The sequence below is a fragment of the Cebus imitator genome, unplaced genomic scaffold (assembly GCF_001604975.1).
Source record: "Cebus imitator isolate Cc_AM_T3 unplaced genomic scaffold, Cebus_imitator-1.0 Scaffold394, whole genome shotgun sequence".
In the NCBI taxonomy this organism is placed as follows: Eukaryota; Metazoa; Chordata; class Mammalia; order Primates; family Cebidae; genus Cebus; species Cebus imitator.
The window spans coordinates 1,985,745-2,002,801 of record NW_016107709.1 but is presented as its reverse complement, the minus strand read 5'-3'; the positions used below and the strand labels follow the sequence as shown (position 1 = coordinate 2,002,801).

The window sequence follows — 17,057 nt, the reverse complement described above, 5'->3', positions numbered from 1 at the left end:
CCATAGCTCACTGCAGCCTCAACCTCCTGGGCTTCAAAGTGATCTGCCTCAGCCTGCCAAGCATCTAGGACTACAAGTACACACTATCACACTTGAGTAATTTTTAAAATTTTTTATAGAGATGGCATCTCACTAGAGTTTCCCCAGGCTGGTCTTGAACTCCTAGCCTCAGTGATCTTCCCACCTCAGCCTCCAAAAGCACTAAGGATTGCAGGCACGAGCCACCATCCTTGGCCCATTTGTTCTCTTTAAATGATATAAAAGGCCTGATGCATTATAAATATGCACAGTACTTACTATGAATTCTCAATGGAAGCAAATTAGAATTCTGGATTTTGTATTTTACTCCACAACACAGGACTTGTATTTAATCTTAGGGTTTCAGGTCAGGACCAGAAGAGTCAGCTAGATTGAGTTCCCTCCCTTCAGTCATCTATCCCTTACTGAGCAGTCCCTAAGGACTGGGCACCCAGTTAGGCCGAACATTCAAACCGATAGTTAGAATCAGGTGTTTCAAGTACCTTGATAAAGAAATAAACAAAGGAGAAAACTATCAATGCCATGTCAGGAGCCAAGAAATATGTCATAGAAAAGGAGTCACCTGAAAAATCAGTATCAATTTACTGTTACATCAAGGAAAAGAAAAAAGAACAGCCAGAGCAAAGGAACCAGCGTGGGAAGGAAGGAACTGGCACAGACAGGCAGTGATGGAAGGAGATGCTTTATCTCGATAGAGAAGGATGAGAGGGTCAAGGCAGGATGCAAGGCCTTGGAGGGATCTAAGGCTGGAGAGGAGAGTGGAGGCCAGTATGTGAGGAACCATTGGCCCCACTGTGTGAGGCTGGACTCTGTGCAGTCAATGGGCAGGTTCCAGAAACTACTTCCAGCAAAGACTGTAGCAGGAGTTCAGGGGATGGGCCACAGGGAGATCAATAAGAAAGAGGTTGCAATGTTCCCAAAAAGAGAAGAAGAGGGGATAGCAGGGGATAAGTGTTAGGGCTTCTTCTGAGATAGAATTCAGAGGACTCTGGTGGCCGAGTAGATGTGGAGTGTGGGGAAGAGTCACAAGGCAAGGGTGGCTTCCGGACCCCTGGCTGGGACAACTGCATACATAGTGATGTCATCAACCAAGTCAGAGAAGGAGTAGGTTTGAGACTGGATTTTGGAGAAAGAAGAAGTCGTGAGGGGAATTGTAAACATATTAAAATGAAGTGTTAAATGTGAGCTGTTGTGTGTGTGCCTTCCAGGTGGAGGTGTCCAATAAGCAGCCAAAAGCACAGAGCAGTAGCATGGGACTGAGCCCTCTGCATGGAAGTCATGATCACAGAGAGGGAGTCTGGATCACTCTACTTTGTGAAAACCCTGAGCCTGAGATTCCAACTTCCTTCTCTCCACTTCTCTGTCTTGTCTCTCCAAATACCAATAAAGAACAAAAACAATATTTTGAAATAGTAATCAATGTGCTTCTCTTTACACTTGTGCTTACAAAATTCCTGAGGTCTTCTAATGATCCCCAGCCTAGGCAGCAAAACTAGCCCACCCAAAAGTAAAACAACGACCATGAATAGCTGATCATTAATTTCACAAGTCATTGCTCCAAGGCAGAAAGTTCTCCGTGACCTGCAGATGGGACAAAAGAAGCTGAAGGAGCCACAAGTAGAGGAGATGTTGAGGTAAGGGACCCCCAACCTCTAAGGATCAAGCACTATATACTGTGAACCTCATTATGCAACAAGCAACCCATAGATTATGCTGCAAGATAATTATCCATCTCCTCTCTCATTTACCTACTACAAGAAACACGCTTATACTCAACAGCCCATGGTATGCCAAACCCTGATGAATAAAACTAGGGCCTGAATACCTCTGCTTACTCAAACTATAGGGATGGAAGTAACATGAAGGACAACTTTCCACAGCTGTCTATGGATGAAACCAGCTGTCTCCCATAGAGACCAGGCATGGAATTTCACAACTATAATGTGTTCTTCAGAAACATGCATGAGGAATTCTCTTGTAGTCTAATTTAAACTATCTCAGCTTTGCACAGTGGCAATATTGTAGCCAATGAGGCTTATCTGAGGCACAATTATTGGCTAATTAAACTATCTCACTGACCAAGGCTACCTATAACTAACTCAGATTCTTCGTTCCATATAAACAAAGTGTTTTTCCTTTATCTTGGTTGAACATAGGGCCTAAGAATTCTCTGATGCTCTATGACTTGGATACATCAAGGCAATCTATCGATGTTGAAGTTTTATCAGGTGCCAGTGTAGTCTCCCAAGGTTTCCTGGAGGAGATACGGATGACAACACTGAGCTTATTGACTCCAATTAGAACAGCCTCTTTCTGTTTCTGTGTAATACTCTCAAGCAAAAGTGTACTTCCTTTGTCCCCATGCAGGATAAATTTGTTTCTCCATCACTTCTGCTTTTTTATTTCACTCCCTCCAGACATAAGTCACAATGAAAGATAAAGCATCTTTCTCTGAGTAAAGGAAATTATATTACATAGATAAATGAAGCTTAAATTTTGTTCTCCATATTTCTCAACAGCTTTGCAGATGGTATTAAGAAACAAGGCATCTGTGTCTCCCTGTGGAAAAATGCAGGCTCTTCTGGAACTGTGGGCTCCTTGTGTTGCTGTCATGTAATCAAGAAGCTAGAGGCAGCAGAACCCAATCCTTCCACCCAATACACTAGCCAAGGGCATCTCTCTCTTGCATCTAGCTGTGACTCAAAAAGAGAAGAGCAAATGGTCACTACAGGCAAAACAAGTTGCCAACTACTGCAGGCTTTGTCTTTCAACCTATCAAACATATATGTGTGTGTGTGTGTGTGTGTGTGTGTGTGTGTGTGTGTGTATACACATACATATATGTATATGTGTGTGTATACACATACATATATGTATATGTGTGTGTATACACATACATATATGTATATGTGTGTGTATATACATATATATGTATATATGCATATATATGTATATATATTTGAGATGGAGATTCACTCTTGTTGCCTGGGCTGGAGTAGAATAGTGCAGTCTCAGCTCACTGCAACCTCCACCTCCCAGGTTCAAGCGATTCTCATGCCTCAGCCTCCCAAGTAGCTGGGATTACAGGCACCTGCCACCACGCATGGGTAATTTTTGTATTTTCAGCAGAGACAGGTTTTCACCGTGTTGGTCAGGCTGGTCTCGAACTCCTGACCTTAGGTGATCCACCCACCTCAGCCTCCCAAAGTGCTGGGATTACAGGCATGAGCCATATATAAAAGTGTTATATCCAGTGTTATATCCAATTCAATATCTTATGACCACTGGTTATACTGAAAAGGTTAAAGTGAATAGGATTTTGCAGATGGATTTGACAATTCAATATCTTATGACCACTGGGCAATGGGAGAAGTTCGACAGGAAAGGCAGGCATTTATAAATCTGACTTTACTATTCCAGCAACTGTTAACCAAGAGCCTGTTCTGGAAACAGAACATGGCCCCAGGGGACACAAGGCAGGGAGGGAGACCCACGCAGACTGTCCATCAGCAAGCAGGGGTGTGTCCACAGCCACATGGTCAGAGTCAGGAACATGTCTAATCCCAGGGACAAGGGCCATCAAGATCCTGGGGGAGCAGAGTGCTGGCAGGCCAACAGGGCAGGGACACAGGAAAGGGAGCAAGGCGGGCATGAGAGCCAGACAGCAGGGCAGAGCAACAGGAGAGCAGACCAAGGGCCCATCCAAAGGGCTGGGCTTGGGCTTCTCAGTTCCCTCCCAGGTAAGGGTACAATTGGTCCTAGAGCTGGGGTGGGGCCAACCTCAATTTAGGGGCCAACCTCAATTTAGGGGCCAATTTGTTCAGACAGGCCAAGGGGGCTAGGCAGGTATTGAGAAGACCACAGATTGCAAGGAATGCTCTATTTTTTTAAATATCGACACCCCTTTCTTTAATGACAAAATTTCTAGTCTGTGTTTTGGTTATCAAGTGAATCACTCTGAAAACCCTATTTATTTCTCTTTCAGCCAAAGCATCTGACCATTATCACATTTCTAATGTTGAAGTGGAGATACAAGGATTTTAAAAGTACCCAATTGGACGTCTCTAAGGAAGGAAGTGAGGGCTCTTTTTTCTTTTTTTTCCCCTTTGAGACAGAGTTTTGTTCTTGTTGCCCAGGCTAGAGTACAGTGGTGCAATCCTGGCTCACTGCAACCCCTGCTTCCTGAGTTCAAGCGATTCTCCTGCCTCAGCCTCCCAAGTAGCTGAGATTACAGGCATGAATCACCACACCCAGCTAATTTTGTATTTTTTGTAGACGGGGTTTCTCCATGTTAGTCAGGCTGATCTCGAACTCCCAACTTCAGGTGATCTGCCTGCCTCGGCCTCCCAAAATGCTGAGATTACAGGCATGAACCACCACACCTGGCTGGAAGTGAAGGCTCTTTCAAGTGAGAAACACTCATTTTATATTACATTTTAAGCTAGCTATTATTAATTTTCAATTTTATGCCAGGAGTTTACAATTCACAAAAAGAAAGGAAAAAAGTTAAACCCTGCTTTTAAATATAATTGTTCCCCATTCTCCCTGTTTTAGTTACCACATTTAAAAAGAAGATGGCACCATTTGACCCAGCAATCTCATTACTGGTTATATACCCAAAGGAATATAAATCATTCTATTATAAAGATACAAGCATGTGTGTATTCATTGCAGCACTATTCACGATAGCAAAGACATGGAATCAGCCCAAATACCCACCAATGATAGACTGGATAAAGAAAATGTGGTACATATGCACCATGGAATACTATGCAGCCATAAAAGGAACAAGATCATGTCCTTTGCAGGGACATGGAGGGAGCTGGAAGCCATTAGCCTCAGAAAACTAACACGGGAACAGAAAACCACACACCGCATGTTCTCACTTATAAGTGGGAGTTGCACAATGAGAACGCATGGACACAGGGATGGGAACAACACACACTGGGGCCTGTCAGCAGGGGGTGGGGGGAGAGAGAGAATCAGGATAAATAGCTAGGGTAATGGGGTGACAGGTGCAGCAAACCACCATGGTACATGTTTACCTATGTAACAAACCTGCATGTCCTATATATGTATCTGGAAACTTTAAATAAAATTTTTTTTACAAAGTAAAATAAAACTGTCTTTCATAGAATAAAAATTAAAAATATATATATATGGCTATACCTTTTGCTTTCAAAAGCAATGGCCAATGATCTAAAACCATGTAAATAAGAACAGCAGCAAGTTGGGGTAAGAATGATGAAAGAACAATCAGAGTGAGGAAGAAACTCAGAAATAATCCCATCTTATTTTATAAAAGAGAAAATAAGATTTAGGTGATATCAATATCCAGCATGTGCCAGATAAGAAGTGAATGTTTATCAAGTGAACAAATGAATGAACAAAGCCCAGCCCTCTCGCTCTCTGTCCAATGCCACTGGAGAATCCTTCCTACCACCAGAGAATCCCCATTAATATTATATTCAATGTCCACTCAAGTGCAGTCCAGCACCCGTGTATATTGGGGACTTGAGGGGTCACCATATGATGCTTAAATGAGAGTGACATAGCACCTTCCAAACAGCTTGGCAAGAGCCTTGACTGTGTTTGGGTGACTCATCCTGGTTTACCGGAGTGATAGACCAAAAGCATGTAAAATGGCATGTCACCACCGTAACTGGAGCAGACAGTTCTCACATCTATTTTGGAATCTGGGGCTTTGGCATGAACAGGGATTTCAGAGTTTCAAAAACACACCCCCCGCTTTCCTTTTGGTAGACTCATCTGCAAGATCTACAGCAGCTGTTTCCAAATCTTCTTCTGGGGAAAAAAATGTTTGTACATACAAATAACTGCATATTTATTTATAAATTAGATACCTATATATCTGTCATTATATATTATGCACATTATAAAACCTATACAATAGAAATTTTATAAAGAGGTGGTAAAAAAAATATATCAGTAGACGTCTGAATAATTTCTTCCTCCACCCTAGCGGATCACTGTATGTACCCTGCTCTGGAAGCCACGGCTCTAGGACCTCCAATTCACCATCTGCCAAACCAGGAAGGAAACTGCACTCCTCTGTTTATGGCATTAAGCATACACTCCCAAGACAGCCTTGAGCCGACTGACCAGAGCCTCTCTTCTGAACCTTGCCTGCAATGCCTCAGACCTACTATAAAGAGCCAACCTAAAAGAATGGTACCCAGCACACACTGCCCAACACTTTCTCCCATTTAAGTGGCACTGGATCTTAAGGGAAGAGAAGGAGGGAGAGGCTATGAGATCCTGTCTCAACTTAAGCTTGGGGATTGCAAAGAACATCTACTTAACACTCACTCCAACCCACTGAGAAAAATGCAAGAAAATAGAACCCCATGCATCTAAAACTCAGAAATTTCTAGTTTCTGCTTTCTAGCAATGATAGGCTTAGTAATATTTTCACCTTTCCTCTCCTATGGTTGCTTAGGGAAGCAGTGAAAGCGTTTACTTGTCTAAGTGCCAAGCAAAATGTCTTCCCCTCTGCAGACCACAGTCTGGCTGTCACAGCCAGTCACACAACACTCTCCTCTGGCTCAAATCCCAGCCCTCAAGGACTATGATAGATTACTCCCTAGGACACTTGACTGACTTCTTTTTTCACCCTAGCCAAGTCCTTTGAAGCAATTAATTATTAATAAGTGGGGCAGCAAAATGCTCACCTGAGCAAGAGCAACGATTTGAGAAGCTCCGCTACTGAATTGCTTCCACTAAGACAGTCACTGTTAACACAGACTGTAAGCAAATGAGTAATTAGAACTAGCCTTGGAGTGAGTCATTCCTTATTTAATGAATTCAACTTCAAAATCAGAACATGATTCCCAGAAGGAAGCGAGCTTCCCGTGGGAAGTCTGTTTCCCCTGCAGCCTGGCTCTGCTAAGAATTCTGTTCACTGCAACACACTCGATCCCCAATCTTCTCACCAGTCTTTCTAAGGTGACAGAAGTCTCTGAGGAGTCAGCAGGTCCTGGCTTGCTGTGCTGAAAAACCAAAGCCTTGCACACTATCCCGCATACACAGCAGCTCTTCTCACTGAATCACAGAGATCACCCATACTTAAACAAAAATGTTGTCTCTTTTGGTAATTCATTTGCTATAATTGAAAAATAGATGTAGTTCCTTAGTTACTTGTTCTGTTTTAGCAAGAAGGAGTTGAGTCCTTTTAGCTGTGTTCAATGTCATCTAAGATAGCTGAGCCAGGAATCTTAGAGTAAGGATGTAATCTCAGCCTTCTGGAATACTTACCCAACAATGTGACGTGGGGCAAATGTTCTCACCTCTCCAGGCTTTCCCATTTGTATTACAATTCTGAGGGTATGTGCTAGATCAGAGGCCAGCAAACGTTTTCTATGAGGGCTTAGATTGTAAATTTTAAGGTTTGCTGGCGAAATTTTAAAGTTAAAAGTTGAAGCTGGTTCAAAAGAGGCAAAATGGAGGATATCATATAGGTACTTATATCATCATCTAAAGCGTAACTGTTCACTGGAAGGCCAGAAATAATGGTTCTGGGCCCACCATAGGCTGTATGTTGCTGACCCCTGTATTAGGCCTTCCTCAACATTCCCTCTAACCCTCAAAAGCTATGAAAAATACTCCTGTTCCCAAGTTCCTATTCTCAAAGTAAAAAGACCTCAAGTCACAGTCTTGGATTTTTTTTTTTTTTTGCCTTGACATTCAGCAAAAGAATCAGAGTTAAGAGCTAGAAAGCACCTGAGTGATGATCAAATCCAATCTTCCTGTTTTATAGATGAGGAAAATGAAGCTCTGAAAGGTGGACAGTCTTGTCTGTGGTCACCTGGCTGCTTGGCAGAGGAGCCAACACCAGAGTTCATTTGACACATTAATGCAGAAAGACAGCAGCCACCCAACCACTGCTGTGCTTACACTGCAGAATGCTATATTTCATAAAATGGACTATTTGTGGAGAATCAGCCAACTACAGAATTGAAATGATGCACACTGTTGGTGTCTTAAGATGTAAAATACAAAATCTTTGCAAGAGAAAATGCACCGAGTTTGCATCAGGAACAAGGCATTGAACTTCCTTACAACACACTAAACACTTAAAATTTCAAAGTCCTCTTTCAAGTGATACAAACTTCTTGTGAGTACTTAAGTTGTCAGTAAATCCAAAAATATAAAAAACCCAGAGTTCCAAAGATGAGAGTAGTTCCAAAGAAAAACACAAAAGAAAATGTAAAGAGCTTTTGAAAACACTGTAAAATAGAAATCTGCAGAGCCTGCTCAGGCCTTTATGTCTTATCCTCTGAGCTGTTCCTGGCATCTTCTACCCCAGAGGAGTTGCCGACCCAAACTGTAGTGCCGTCTTTAAGAATTCAATAGTGATCATTCATCATTTTTATTTTGCTAGTCCAATACTGCAATTATAAACAAAAACAGGAGCTGCCTTCTGCTCTGTAGAGGCCTCCTAGTTCCTGCAGAAGCAAGTCCAGCTATCGTGTGCTTATCAGCAGCTGGAAATATAGATGTCATTAAATAAGAATGTTCAGGATAGCTCGAGCATGTGCAATGCTAAAATGATGCTTAAAACAGCACTTTGCATGAGATCCTTCTAATTTAGGACATTTAACCCATTTGTCTTTGTGTTAAATATGTTCCCAATTCATTGTTTGATCTCCAGTTCAATTTCTGATGTGTTTTCATGCACCAGTGTTTTCAACATTAAGCAAACAAAGCAGGAATTTTAGGAATTTAATATACTGGATAACTGCAACTGCATTAAAATGCATAGGGAAGAAATTGCTAATGCATTAACACTGATTGCCTCTAGAAGCAGGGCAAGCTGGGATTTTTTTTTTTTTTTTGCTCATTTATCCTTTTTTGTGATTTCTAAATTTTTAAGAAGATGATGTACTAGTTTTATAATGAAAAATAAAGCAAATAGCAATCACAAAACCCTGTGGTAGGGACAAGTCTAATTTGACTGGGGCTGAAACCATAAGGGGAAAGGTGATTCCACAGGACTTATCAACAGCTTCTGTTTCATGGGATGTAACATAAAAGAAATTTCAAAAACACCAGTGCAGGCTGGGCCTGTAATCCTAGCACTTTGGGAGACCAAGGCAGGCAGATCACAAGGTCAAGAGATCGAGACCATCCTGGCCAACATGGTGAAACCCCGTCTCTACTAGAAATACAAAAATTAGATGGATGTGGTGGCACATGCCTGTAGTCCCAGGTACTCAGGAGGCTGAGGCAGGAGAATTGCTTGAACCTGGGAAGCGAAGGTTGCAGTGAGCCAAGATCATACCACTGCACTCCAGCCTGGTGACAGAGCAAGACTCTGTTTTAAAAAATTTAAAAAAAAAACAAAACAGTGCATTGCTGCTAATGCATATGTCCTGACACATCTGAGCCAAAAGGAAGAAATGGCTTAACATCTGCGGGAAAATGGTGGGAAGAAAGATACCAAAGCCGTGAGAAAAGGATAAATTTGTCTCAGCCATGGCCATGAACTCCACAAGGGAGAAAAGAGGGAGGTGAATGTTCACATCAGACAGTCGGGGAGGAAAATCAAACGTGGTAGAGGGTAGGATATGTATAACCACAGCAGCCTTGGACTGTCAGAGGCTTCGCAGCGATGGATCAGAGCAACTGTGTAGTGCATGAAAGGCATACACATAGATAATGCAGCAGCCCCACCAGTCACCTGTTATGTGTTCGGGTGGAAAATGGGTGGGACCAAGAGTATGGCATGCCTGATGGATGAGGACAATGCTCTTTTTACATGCGCAAAATACCTTTGCATGTTCACACACAGACTTTCGAGAATTTCAATGAAGCCACCTTAAGCCATCTATAGTTAAGGCTAGACACTGTAAGCAAACCTTGAAACACCCCTGCCTCTGCCTTCCACACACACTTCCCATCACATGCACAACACATGCATGCATTCACACATACACTCGGCACGCGCGCACGCACACACACACACAAACACACTCTTACAGGGATGGTGCTAAAGGGTGGCTTGTGAGAGTTAGTTTTACCGTTCTCTTAATTTCCATATATTCTTCAATAAAGACACTTTCTTGATCATATGCAAAAGCAGCTTCACATGACTCTTTAATCTAACACCCATTGCCACCCCCAAGACGCTCCCTTATAGAAACTGTGGTGTCTCCACTGTGCTTTCATTTTGCCAGTAAGGAGAAAACAAACATTTTCAACTCTGACTTATTATAGTTGTACCTACCATACATGGCTTTTCTACCATGTTTATGCCAGCCTGCACCACTCCTATGGCAGACGCCAGTGATCTTCAGTGTATGTCTGTAATTGCCAGTTACCAAGTCTCACATGATTAATTTCACTCTCATTCTCTACCACAATCCAACACTCTTCCACAACGAGAACATATACTCCACCAATAAAACACATAAGCACGGTGCTATCTACACTATGGGGAGCGTGCTCCATTTTGCATGTGAATTTATTTAATTAATGACTCCTTAAAATGTCATTTTCACCTAGAACAATTCCCACTCTCAATTTTTTCTTCTGAAATTCTCATAAGCTCTAAGTGGCACTCTTTGAATGGTTTGCCCTTCTCATCTAAAGTTTTCCACAGCACCAGTTCTCTCGGATCCTGTAACCGAGCAACTTTTGGGTGAGCTTTGAAAACATTCCCGTTGCCTAGTGGTGCCTAGGAACTGATTTTGTTTTTTCTCCACCCTGATGTAGCCAACTTGAGACCAAATCCTCCAGCTGTCACACGGGTGAATGGGGTCACACGTTTTCCCAGAACACCACTGCATTAATCTGGGCAATAATACTCTACCCAGCTGTCTTTGAGAAACTTAAAAAGAATGGAAAAAGCTTGTCTGACAAATGGGTGGTCATGACCCCCGAAAGCCATGGCAGCAGCAGAGATGCCCCCACCAATCAATCATACCATCTAAGACAAGGTACCAGGACATTCTCATGACCTCACAGAGAGAGCTTCCATAAGTTAAGACTTTCTTCTCCCAGCCTGATTTTTAAAAAATTTTTAATTAGACAACACTCTTTTCTTTGAGACGGAGTTTCACTCTTGTTGCCCAGGCTGGAGTGCAATGGCGCGATCTTGGTTCACTGCAACCTCTACCACCTGCATTCAAGCGATTCCGCTGCCTCAGCTTTCCAAGTAGCTGAAATTACAGGCATGTGCCACCACACCCAGCTACTTTTGTATTTTTGTAAAGACGAGGTTTTGCCATGTTGGTCAGGCTGATCTCGAACTCCTCACCTTAGGTGATCCGCCTGCCTCAGCCTCCCAAAGTGCTGAAATTATATGTGTGAGCATTGCACCTGGCCATTAGACAACACTTTTAACAAGGCTCAAGCTGTTAATCTTGACCAGTTTATAAATCTAGTCCAAAATATGTGATTTGAAATCCCAAGACAAGAATCTGAACCAGTATATCCAGATGGGAACAATGATAAGAAAGGTAAGTGGTGATGTCAAGTCTCCACCACTCTGTGTTTGAAGCTCTGAGAAGCAACAATAGTATGTAACTCTCTTGATGGCTTCAGCAATTCAACAAAATCATGCTGGCCACGGACTCCCTGTGTGATGCTGACACACTATTGAAACCTTCCTGGGTCTCTACAGTCCCATCTTTAACATAAAGAGGTTGAAGCGTTTTCAACTCAACATCCCTGATACAAGGGCAGGACCTGGTCAGTAGGAGTCCACAGGCTACGTCCCTAACCATATAACCAGTGACCCTGTTTCCACAACTCTGCCTCTGACTATGCCTTAAATCCATAGCCTCCTCCTTAGTTGCATTCTCTCTGCCTGCTTCAGCCCTTGCATATCTATTCTCTCGGCTCCTCCAGTGGTTCCTCTGTAGCCTCCAACCCAGTGGTTTCTAACCAGAGAACTCTTGTGCTCCCCAGGGGAAATTTGGGAATATCTGGAGCCATTTTTGGTTGTCGATATTGGTGGAGTTCCTTCTGGCATCTACTGGGTAGAAGCCAAGGAAGCTACTAAACATCCTACAATGCACAGAAATCCACCAAAAAGAACTGTCTAGCTCAAGAGGTCAGTAGTTCTGAGGTTGGAAAGCTCTGCTCCAGCCATGTCTGCCTCTAATCCATTCTCTACACATCACCAGTTATGCAAAAGGCAATTCCCATGCCATTGACATCATTCCCATACCAGAAATCCCTCAATCCCTCCCAGTTGCTCTCAGGTTAAAGTCTCAAATCTCCTGCAAGTCACATGAGGCCCATAATCTGGTCCTCTTCTAACCTTCTGCCTCACCTTCAGCATCCCCCAGAACCTCTTCCCTGAGACCACACTCACACCCCATGCAGATAGAACTGACCACTCATTACCACCTCTTCCCATCCATCTTTTCCATTTATTCCTTTGCCCACTGATTTTATGTCAGACACTGCAATGGAACAAATGCCCTCAAGGAACAAATGCCCCTGAAGCAAGTTAAGGCACTGATATCCAGTAGGGCACACAGAAAGTGAGCATACAATTCAATCAGCAGAGGCAGAACTTTGTCATTGCCTCTGTGATCCCACTGCTGTGTCAGACTCACAGTGGGTTGTGAGTCTCCAGAAAAGAGCATCTTCGTGTCTTCATCTTTATAGTCCACAGCAACTTAGACATGGCAAGTGTGGTCTACAGGGTGTACAACTTGTATTTGTCACAATTGTTGCATTAAAGAATGAATGAATTCCTAGCCTCTTTACATTTGGCTGTAGCTCAGAAATAAAAAGAAATGAAATATGAAAATATAGAGATGAAACAAAATTCTTCATACTGCATGTGCTCAAAAGCCCAGAAATAAGGCCCATTCTCAAAGGTGGAAACATCTTTGTTTAAAACTGTGATCTGTCTCTCTTCTTTTTATAAATCTGAGAAGTGTGAATCTATAAAATAGATATCTATCTCATGGAATGCCTGAATCGCGTTGCCTTACACTCAAAGACAAGAGCTGTGAGGAAGAATTTGACTAGTAACGGAGGTACAATAGTATCCAGAAGACAGCTACATCTGTGGTGGAAATTGTACTTTGAATTTTGTGGTACCTAAGATAATTTTGCTCTTACTCTAAATCAAGAGAATCATTGTATTTTTTGAAAAAATTAACAGTATTTTTGTTTCTACTTCTCTTGCTTTTTAATTGAGTCTGTATCCTGAAAGGTGTTATGAATTGCCCAAACTTTAAAGCCCACAAAGATGTTCTCTAAGGGGACAAATCTCCTGGAGAAAATAATTTGATTTGACATTGATAGAGCTACTGTGGACTTTTTAAGAGGGACATCTATCAGTTTGGCTTTACAGCTGGTTAAAGAATTTAAGATAGTTCTTTAAAACAACTGGGAAAATTGAAAAGGTAACTTATGCATTCCTATCCTGTCATGAGAGACTTTAAAATTTTTTTGCAGTTAATTATAACGGTTTGTCTATTGTCCATACAGTTGCTATGTTAAAAACACACCTAGTATTTACCAGTGGAACCTCATTATAGAAAATGGAGCAAAACAGATGTTCCTAACAGATAATGGGATGCAGAGTTCAGAGGAAAGTTTAACCAGGTTCCCTTTCACCTCTTGGGCATCCTCAGGCAGCAGGGCCTAGGCTTCCATATTTTCCATCACAACCATTCAGCTTGTCTGAGTCTCCAAACTGTGTTCCCATTTGGCTTCCATCTTTGCAGACAAGGTACAGTCACAATTCCAGTTGTGAACTGCCCCTTCTCTTTTCTTCTCTATTAGCCACACCCTCCTTCATTCAAACTTGGGATAATTATGACCTTCAGGAAAAGTGATTTTCACTCTAAGCAATATTCCAAGCATTTAGGAGGAAACTTAGAAAACCATTAGTGACCAGAAATGAAAACTGCTTTCCTTTCATTTGCAAAACACACAAAAACAGATAATCTGCTGAAAAACACAGATAAGCAACATGGACCCAGAGGCCCTTGGGCCAAGAAAATTAATTTGGCATGGAACTTTCAGAGTTCATTGTTAAGACAGATAGCAAAAGCCATTTATAATGATCTCATTATCATCATCTCTTATAACCCAGTTGAAGACAACTAGTGTCTTCTAAGATCCCATCTTTCATATTTTGCACACTTTCCCTCCAACCATGGAATTTTTGGCATCCAGTTGCCCAATTCTCATTCTAACCATTAAAGCTGCCTTTCAGAAAAGATTTGCTAGAATTTTTTACATATCACTGCAAATTGGTGCTGCTACCTATCTCAAGGGTATCTGCATTCCTAGCCATACCGTTATGATAGACTAGAAAGTTTTCTTCCATGAAATAAATTCTTGCCTTGAGCTGGAGGTGAATGTGATCTTTTGGGAACAGAGTGATCTGCCCTCCTGAAACTGCCTAGTATTCAGATTTTCAGTGATGAAACCAAAATCACATGAAGTTAAGGAAAAGTGTGTTCATATTGAAAGGTTCTAACAACTTTATTTTGTGTGCATTTGTTTTTGATTTAATTAAATTAATTTAATTTAAACAAATCTTTGAAATTAATAAGAATGTGAGATGCCTGCAGGTGTTTGCAGCAAGCAGTGTGGTGAGATTCTTCCCTGAAGTCAGAAGAGTCCTTAAAAACAAACAAGATGCCTAGACACACATATATTATTATCTTTAAAAGTATTACACATTTGAGGGCTGCAGTGGACATTTCACCTTTTTTTAGCTTGTTTCAAAACATGTAAATGAAGGAACAAGAACAAGAAGGTTGGGGGCATAAATGGGATGATCAGTGTAAAGAAACTTGTGGAGAATTCTTCACAGCCACCAATTTAATTGTGATTACAGTGGCAAACATACCACCCAATAGAGCTTTTGGTAACAAAGAAAATGATCTCAGTCTCAGTGCCCAATATGGCAGCCACCAGCCACATGGAGCTATTGGGCATTGGGAATCTGGTCAGTGTGATTGAGGAAATGGATTTTTAATTATAATGAATTTAAACTTAGTTTAATACAGCCACACATGGCTAATGGTTACCATACTGGACCAGTGTAGGTCTAACACCATTAGTCCTTTCATATTTAATTTTAGAAATACTTTATACCAATGAACTCTCTCCAGGAGAAACTAATAGAGCTCCCAGTATAACACAGCCTCCAGCTGCAAAAAACCTTATTTACTAAAAACATAGTTTACGGCTCACTCCACCTCATACACTAATCCATTACCCATCATATGCAGAATTGGTGCCTCCCTTGTTCTTTCCATAGAAGGCCTGCAGCGCCAGCCTTTGGGATGAAGTGACTGACTTACCCTCACCCAGAGGAAGTTCCTCTTCTTGCTCGCTGGGGGAAGGAAGCAGGGGCTGCAGTGGCTCCATGTTAATAATGAGCTGTTTGTTCAAGGAGTGGGAACTGCGGCTCTGAGAAATGTTGGCTCTGAAAACAGAAACAAGCCAGATAAGGTTGGTTTCCATCGCAAACGCTGGCCCCTCCATCTCAGCGGGCTGCCCAGGCTACTGCTCTGTGTCTAGAGGTAGTCCCTCTAAACACAGAGTGGATTGAGCCAGTAGTAAAGATGACATAACATTCAAGACAAATGGCCCTTTCTGGCCTGACCAAATGTCCCTATGTTCTACTGCAATCCAATAAAAGAAAATACAGTTCCTCATATGTCATGAGCATGCTGGGTGACAACCTGGGCATTTTTTTTAAAAAAAGAAAGATGAAACAAAAAGACATGGGAACTAGCTATCACTGAACTAGATATGCAGAAAGGTGAATGAAGGGCATGGCTCAGGGAAATTTAATAACCACCAACAAACAAAACCAAAAACCCCTGCCAGACAGATACAGCTATAATCTATATTTGTGTTGTTGGATGTCCAATGTTTAATATCAGTGTTTAATATTCTCAGAGTTACATCCTACTCACTAACTGGCTGTGGCTGTTTTCTCCTTTGGCAAGGAGCAGACAAGGTGTGTCAGTGGCCGAGGCCAGCAGCAGATGGCAAGGAAACTGTGCAGGTATCTCATTAAGCCTACTGGTTGGCAGCTGGGGCACCTGCTTGCACTACCTGCTGCAGAGATACTGGATGCTTGCCCTAGTCTAGTATTTGAGCACCCCTCCCTACTCCCCATACTTACTGTCAAAACCAAAACCAGTGCATACTCTGAAAAGGAGTCAAATGTTTCCTTCCCCTGGAAGCCTTCCAGGATTTGCTCCTCCCAACACACACAGTCTCAGTCTCAGTCTCAGTCTGTGTGTGTGTGTGTGTGTGTGTGTGTCTGACTACTTTTTCTTCTTGTATAACTCACTGCATTTTTCACCTTGGTCTCTCTCTAGTTATTGGTGTACTGATCATCCCCACCTTGATAAACACCTTAAGGGCAGAGACTGAGCTAGCCATCCCCATGCATCTCACTTGCCACCTTGTGAAAATGTGTTCAGATTTGAAACTGAAGTAAACTGAATGCAATCCTGGCTTGACATATGTTGCCATTTCAGCCTGGTCAGTGTTCCCTAGGTGGGCTGACAGGACTACCTTCTAGCCTGAATGTTTCTGTTGAGCAAGAGGAGGGGGATCAAGATGCCTGCTAGCATCTTGAATCAAAAGCTCCCATGGCTGGCACTGGCTAGAAAGGAAATTTATGAATACTTGCTTAGCATGGAGTCCTTTTCTTCATTATTTCATTTTATAGCCATTTACTCTGCAGCCGCTATATACATATTGGACATTCTGCTTTGTTCTAGGGAACTGTAGTCCTCACCTTAAGTAATTCTCTGTCCAAAACCATGATTTTCAAACTTTGTGGTCTGAGACCTACATTAAGAAATATATTTTATATAATCTCCCTGTACCCAAACACACAGGAAGAAGCACAACTGAAATTAATGTTTTATGTAACAATAGTTACATATCTATTTATAATTCACTATTTTTTGAAAATTCTACTTCATTTTGTTTTAAGTACTGGTCTTGATCATAACTTTATTTCTTAACTCTTTTTTTTTTTTTTTTTTTTT

At 41.9% G+C, this 17,057-nt stretch overlaps 1 protein-coding gene and 1 pseudogene across 4 annotated transcripts in view; one reads left to right on the top strand and one right to left on the bottom strand.

The window, feature by feature from the left end:
- The window catches only part of FRMD3 (FERM domain containing 3), a 293,432-nt gene that overhangs the window by 35,094 nt on the left and 241,281 nt on the right, over nt 1-17,057 (bottom strand). For all 4 annotated transcript variants that reach the window (XM_017508559.2, XM_017508560.2, XM_037731356.1 and 1 more), the window contains one exon: nt 15,345-15,469. In XM_017508559.2, the coding sequence (XP_017364048.1) occupies nt 15,345-15,469 (125 nt within the window). The remainder of the gene's footprint in view (nt 1-15,344; nt 15,470-17,057) is intronic.
- On the top strand, nt 2,039-2,228 carry LOC119468217 (annotated as a pseudogene).